This window comes from Elaeis guineensis, chromosome 2 (assembly GCF_000442705.2).
Source record: "Elaeis guineensis isolate ETL-2024a chromosome 2, EG11, whole genome shotgun sequence".
Lineage (NCBI taxonomy): Eukaryota > Viridiplantae > Streptophyta > Magnoliopsida > Arecales > Arecaceae > Elaeis > Elaeis guineensis.
Window position 1 is genome coordinate 117,060,923 of NC_025994.2, and position 6,455 is coordinate 117,067,377.

The 6,455-nt window shown below is 41.5% G+C and overlaps 1 protein-coding gene across 1 annotated transcript; it reads right to left on the reverse strand.

Annotated features, from left to right (window-relative positions):
- Positions 1–707: 707 nt before the first annotated feature.
- On the reverse strand, positions 708–1,631 carry LOC105041143 (HVA22-like protein f). The gene is made up of 3 exons (XM_010917985.4): positions 1,515–1,631; positions 1,171–1,417; positions 708–1,004 (listed from the first exon to the last, which is right to left on the reverse strand). The coding sequence occupies exons 1-3, from the start codon at positions 1,625–1,627 to the stop codon at positions 978–980; spliced, it is 387 nt and encodes a 128-aa protein (XP_010916287.2). The 5' UTR covers positions 1,628–1,631; the 3' UTR covers positions 708–977.
- Between the last annotated feature and the right edge of the window lie 4,824 nt (positions 1,632–6,455).

A 6,455-nucleotide genomic window follows, 5' to 3' on the forward strand; every position in this document is an offset into this window, starting at 1 on the left:
CCACTCAGGGGCAAGTGGTGGTCGATGGGCTGCACCATGTTCTGCAACCTACCAAAGCCTGCGGATTTGAATGATCAGGGGGCAAAAAGGGGCCCCACTGCAGATAATATATTTAACGTAATGGGTGTTATTTCTGTTTTCATTGTTAAATCATTTATATGTTTTTAATGTCATGAAGGTGCCCAGAACCATTGTAGCAGCCCATATAGTGTTATAATGTTATGATGGTCAAATTAACGATAGCTTATTTGTTATATCATGATATTGATCACATTTATGAGTTACCAAGTTGCGACAACAAAGATCTGTATGGAAGAGAATGGTAGGTTTTGTAACAGTCAGACAACAATATACAAGTTGATAATCGCGGGATCTTGTCATAGAAAACCCATGTTCCAAAATAATTAAAACATGCAACTATCAACGAGTAGTTTCACCATTTCAGAGATCTTTGGTTCGAGCTTTCTGGTGTAACATGATTTCAGATGTGGTTGATGCTTATACATCAACAGGTTGTTTTCATTTATCTAGGCCATTCTGTGATCTGACTCCTCGCAGAGGGTTGTTAGGTCCCTTACCAAATGCAATCAAGTAAGGACCCTTTGGAGTAAGACCTCCATCCAAATTAAAAACAAATCGGAGACAATCTTGCAACGATGATTAAAAACTTTGAACCAGCAGCATGATAAGCAATCATCAAATGTTGCTATAGGAATTTTCAGATAAATGAGTCTGCAAATGCCAAGTTAGAAATAATTGCTTTCTTTGCTTCTTAAATCTTCATCAATAAGAATAATACAACCTGACCCAATGTTGTTATGCACAATCACAAACCCAGATCTCAGTTGTAGATTCTTCAACCAGCCACCATTGCAGCTGGTGTAACATTTGAATAGCTTCATGATACATTATATAGTGTTCTTTTATGTCGACAAACGACAGTTGGAGCGGTGGAGCATCCTTTTTCATCATCTGGCCTAGGATTTCTTGGCTTCCTTTACATCCTGAAGCATTCGAAATTTAATTAGAAATCCCATAATATACCACTGGAACAACATGTGTGTAGGAAAGAGAACCAGCACAAAATGAGAACAAAAAACACAAAAAAAAAAAGCTCATCTCTTATGCTTTCAGGCTGAAAGGCATTCCACACTTTGATCTCCTACTTACCGCTTTGATGACCCTCGCAAAAGCTTCTGGTCCATGTTTTTCAATGTATTGCACCACCAAATTTTTAGCTGCAGGGCTCATCATCTCCACCATTTTTTTCCGCTCTTCTGGGTCAGTTGAGCTTATATAACCCCCAATCTTAACATATCTCCGCACATAATTTTCATAGATGTAGGCAGCTCCATTAAAGATCGGTAGCACCAACCACAAGCAGAACACAAGTTTCATGTAAGGCCAAACAGGAAACCTGTTATATGAGGATTACATAAATCAGAAGATTTAGTCTCTTCTTAAATTTGCAAAATAACTGACTGCAACATGAAAAGTAGTATATATCTGATTACCATTGGAGACCTTTCCAGCAAGAGAGTTCGAAAAGTGTGATTAGCGAATACACCACCCAATATGTTAGCCATTGTTGGTCATCATGCGGAGAAGGGCTCTCAATGGCACGCATCGATGCATATCTGATCACCAAATTTTGTAAGAGTTTATCAATGTGAATACTATTACATCTTTAAAAGGATTTCTAATTAGAAATGCTGGTGTTATTGGACACTTACAGAGGATACAGCAGCACCACCACTGGGCTGAAACTCACAAATCAACCGTCAGCTTCAATGTTAAATAAACATTCGATGCAGGAATATGGATTCTAAATTTTTGTATAAGAAAGACAAGTCCAAAACAACATAAGCGAAATGGAAACTAGCTCCAAAAAAATGTGAATAATGGCCGGCTTATCTCTGCATCATAAACTTGTTGCAGTAAAGAGAATCATCTATGGTATGTAGCAATGTTTTAGCAATCAATTTACGATTCCACATGCATTGACTAGTAAATGTTAGTTAGACTACAGGTGTCAGTTAGAACTTAGAAGTATGTTGATTTTTTCTTTTTTTTTTTTTTGAATAAGAGGATGTATACTGACTTAATTGCAAAGAATTTGGGCACACTGTACAGTAGCTAGTGTGTGCTATTTGGCATCAATCATTCTGTCAGGTGTTTGTGGTTTATGCGGTGAATCATACGCTGAATTGTCTTACCCAAGAAGTGCATCGAGACCACTAAAAAGAAAACTAAGTGCATCGAGACTCCTGGCAATGTTTCCCAGAAAACCCATGGAATTCGACTCTTTCTTGCACTCCTTCACGAGCAAGATGAGCAGCAAATCCTGAGTCCGAGACCTGAGAGCCTGGGGGCAGATTGGTGACCTTTTTAAAGGGATGTATGTGCCAGGAGCCAAACAAGCAAAGCATTCTTAAGGGTACCGTTCGAAGTCTTCTTTCCTCCCTGGTCAAGAAAGAAGGAATACAGGAGTTCGAGAGGAAGAGAATGAACGGAGAGCCACGTTGCTTTCTGCATCAACCTGGTATAACTGCTGAAGGTGTATTGCAGCACATGACAGAATAACTTAGACATGCTTCATATGTCACCTAATATGTTCCCTTGGTCACATCATGTTCTTATTATTAAAGTCATTTCTTGAACGTAAGGTGATCAGTAGGCTTTACCTACTTTAAAACATTTTTACCAAATTGGTACAAGAACGCGACCGTCGCTCGACCCTCCTAACTCTTTAATCAGCAGAATGGCCGTTGGATGATAAACCTCTCTCCCAGCTCCTGCTTGGTAATCAGGCTTGAATTTACACATCTTTCTTCACTCCTAGACATGGCTATCTTGGACCTTGAAGATGATCAAGTCCATTGGAAACTTAAAATAAATGGTATGTTCACAATCTCTTCTATATATTCCTTTCTCAACTCCAAAGGTATCAAATGTTGCTCTAACTCTATGGAAAATCGCTGCCCCATTGAAAATCAGATGCTTTATATGGTTGTGTTGGAGAAATAACCTTAATATCAGAGAACTTAGAAAATTATGTAATTTGTGGAGTAGTTCTGGAAACTATGGATCATATATTCTCCAATTGTTAGTTTTTCTCTAACATTTGGAAATTATCCTACTCGTCACTTTAAGTTCTTCATCCTCAATCGCCATTAATCAACTTCCTCTGCTACAAGGGATTTTGAAAACTTTCTCCGATAGATCTCAACCAATCATTCTGATGCTGATGGCAGTGGTGGTGTGGTTATGCTGGAGAGAGCACAATGCCAGACTTTTCCTTCACAAAACCTCTTTCCTTATTTCTGGGATGTCTGATGCTCTAAATCACTTCAACGATTGGTCTATCCTGTGTAAATCAAGGAGGTTGCTGATTTTGGAAAGATTTGGACAGCAATCAAACGACCCAATGTCCATCTTTTGTAACCACTGTTGTACATTTTTCTGAGCACTCTATTTCTGCATCTTTTTAGAACCGATAAGCTTGCTCATATCCTCTCTTTTCAATAAAGGATTGGTGGCTATCCTTAACCTCCATTATCATCAAAAAAAAAAAAAAAATTGAGTATATTATGGAAGGTAAAAAAAATTTCCATACCATACATTTAGTGAAACATGATTCGAGGTTAGAATGCTGAACCTGTGCCTCGAGGAGTGCAAGCATGAGACCGAAGTCCTATTTGTCTAGTTAATTTATTTATAGCAGGATATTATCATAGTCCACTTCGATCAAGGAAGCTACTCACCAAACTGGTAAGATATTTGATAGTTATACCAAATGGTTTATGAATCAATCTCGCTTTACTTAAATTTAGAGAATTGGAGGGTTAGAGGTCTTTAAGGGCGTTGGGATAGACCTCTATCACTTAGCTGACTATTCTATCTTTTCATCTCTGAGCCGACTAAGAAAATTACACCGACTAACCGGCAATCAACTCGGCTCGAACATATAAAGCTCCTCCTCTCAGCGGTGCTCGGCCTGTAACTGACTTAATGGTCGGTTAACAACCGACTACACCAAACGAAGATAAGACACCTTGGTAATCCATCCTGCCGATTTCAACAACATGGACTTCTACTGACTAATTGAGCACCGAATGTGGCCATCATATAACTCTGATAGACCATGTCAAGTCATGTCACTCAGATACATATCCTAATCGGCTAGCTACGCACCGTGATGGGATACTACGATCTCATTAAATGCATCTGTAGGATCATTTATTATGCCCCACATCGATAGCATCTGTCACCACGAGCACATCGAATAGAAGGTACGCTCACCGTTGACACTTAAAGATGCCCACACGGTACCATACGACGTCGTACGATAGGACATGATCGATATAATTTTTGTCTCCTCATTATTCATTTTGCTCCCTCTATAAATAAAGATAAGCAGAGACCCCTACAGGTATGATAGATACACTATCTCAAAAATTCAGAGACTCTGTCACTCTTTCTTCTTGAGCCATTTTACTGACTTGAGCATCGAAGGATCTTCGCCGGAACCATCTCTGACGGAATTTATTTTGTAGATATTTTTTTTGGCATCGAGCGGAGCCTAGCACCATCTCACTCTAAACTCTATCATCACCCTTTGTCTTGACCTTGACTGTGCGCACCTTCTCTGGCATCGACACATCATTCTTCGGCAATCCCGCTGCCAACTGACAGACGTAACTCCTAGTTGGCTTCAAACCGACTACCGACTACCCATCGGAGCAAGGCCGCAACAGTTTGACGTGTCAGATAGGGGGGCTCTCTAAAGGACCTCCATGGCCAAGACAAGGGTGTAGAATATCTCTACTGATTCAGTTCGATGCTCATCATGGCATGATGTACCTTCGACAATCTATGGAGAGTCGAGTGCTTCACGACCGTCGGTGATGGTAGATCCTGGATTTAGTACCCTCATGCAGTAGATGAAAAGTCTAATGAAGGCTGTTCAAGGTCTCCAACAACAACAACAGCTGGAAGAGGTCGCAGCGTGTGATGCGCCTTCCAGGCGCAGCCTCTGACCGCAATCTCTAACCCGCCACTCTATGCATCATTTCCATCTAGCGAGTTCTTCACTTGTCCGATGGCCACCATGTTTGGAGTCTCGACGTACTTCGCGTGCCGATTTCGATGATCGTCGATCCCCACGTTCTCCTCGATGAAATCAATACAAGGGGAAGAGGCCGAGGTCCTCATCGAGATCTTCTTTTTTTGGGAAAGGCTCTACTCCAGATTACTCGCGGCATCCTGATGTGTCGCAACAATGGCTGGACAAGTACGATCGAAAACTGAAAGAGATAGATCACCATCTGGAATGGCTCCAAACCAACCATCACGACCCGATCAATGAATTCGACATCAGTATGAATCCATCTTTCTCAAGATGGATCCTCGACGAGTCAGTTTCTAGTCGATTTAAAATATCATAAATCAAGCCATACGACGGCTCCACAAACTCACTCAATCATCTTGAGAGCTACAAAGTCCTCATACTTCTACAAGGGGCATCTGATGCCCTCCTCTACATTGCTTTTTCGGTTACACTCCGAAAAACTGTGCGGACATGGTAGTCGGGGCTACAGTCGGGAAGCATTAATTCTTTTGAATAGTTCGAGCAGCTGTTTGTGACACACTTTGGCACAAACCCAAGAGTGTCCAGAATTACTGACAGCCTTTTCTCTGTTCGCGAGCAAGATGGAGAATCTTTGCGAAAGTTTGTGGTGTGTTTCAACACCACCATCCTGGAGGTCAAGGACCTCAATGAGGCGACGGCTATTGTGGTGATGAAGCAGTGACTCCAAAACTCTAAGTTCACCTACTTTTGGATAAGATGCTTCCTCAGATCTATGTCGAATTTTTAGAGCGTGAATAGAAGTACATTCGCATCGAGGAAGCCGTGACTGACCGATGCCAGTTTAAGAAAAATGGTCAAAAGAAGGCAAGGAAGGGAGGAGGCTCCGGGGAGACCAGTCAGATCCATGTCGAGAATAAGGCTCCACCTCTTCGGCTAAGTCGGAAACCCAAAAATTTTGTGGGCAGATATGAATCCTACACTCCTTTGACTGCTTCTCGATCGTAAATTCTGATGGAAATAGAAGAAGAAAACTTTCTTCATCGACCTCCATCAATGATGATGAAATCTCATGATCGGAAGCACTACTGCTGCTTCCATCGCGACCATAGACACGATACAGAGGAGTGCCACCAAATGAAGAACGAGATTGAGAATCTGATAAGGTGGGGATATCTTAGGAAGTACATGTAGGAGCATCCTACACAGCTACGTTCCGATCTATCTCATTCGAAACCGAAGAGCAGACTCACGTCCCACCAACGGCAGGCGTGATCAACATAATCTTGGTAGGACCACGACTCTGGGGGGCAGACGACTACGAAAGTAGTTCCAAGCACTAGTGCACCGACAATGACATTGTTTT

Bases quoted from the DNA above. Each gene is read 5' to 3' on its own strand.
- LOC105041143 (XM_010917985.4), bottom strand. From the start codon at position 1,627: ATGCGTGCCATTGAGAGCCCTTCTCCGCATGATGACCAACAATGGCTA. The intron at 1,418-1,514 runs GTAATCAGATAT...CTCATATAACAG, and splicing joins TGCTGGAAAGGTCTCCAATG to GTTTCCTGTTTGGCCTTACA. The intron at 1,005-1,170 runs GTAAGTAGGAGA...CGAATGCTTCAG, and splicing joins TTGCGAGGGTCATCAAAGCG to GATGTAAAGGAAGCCAAGAA.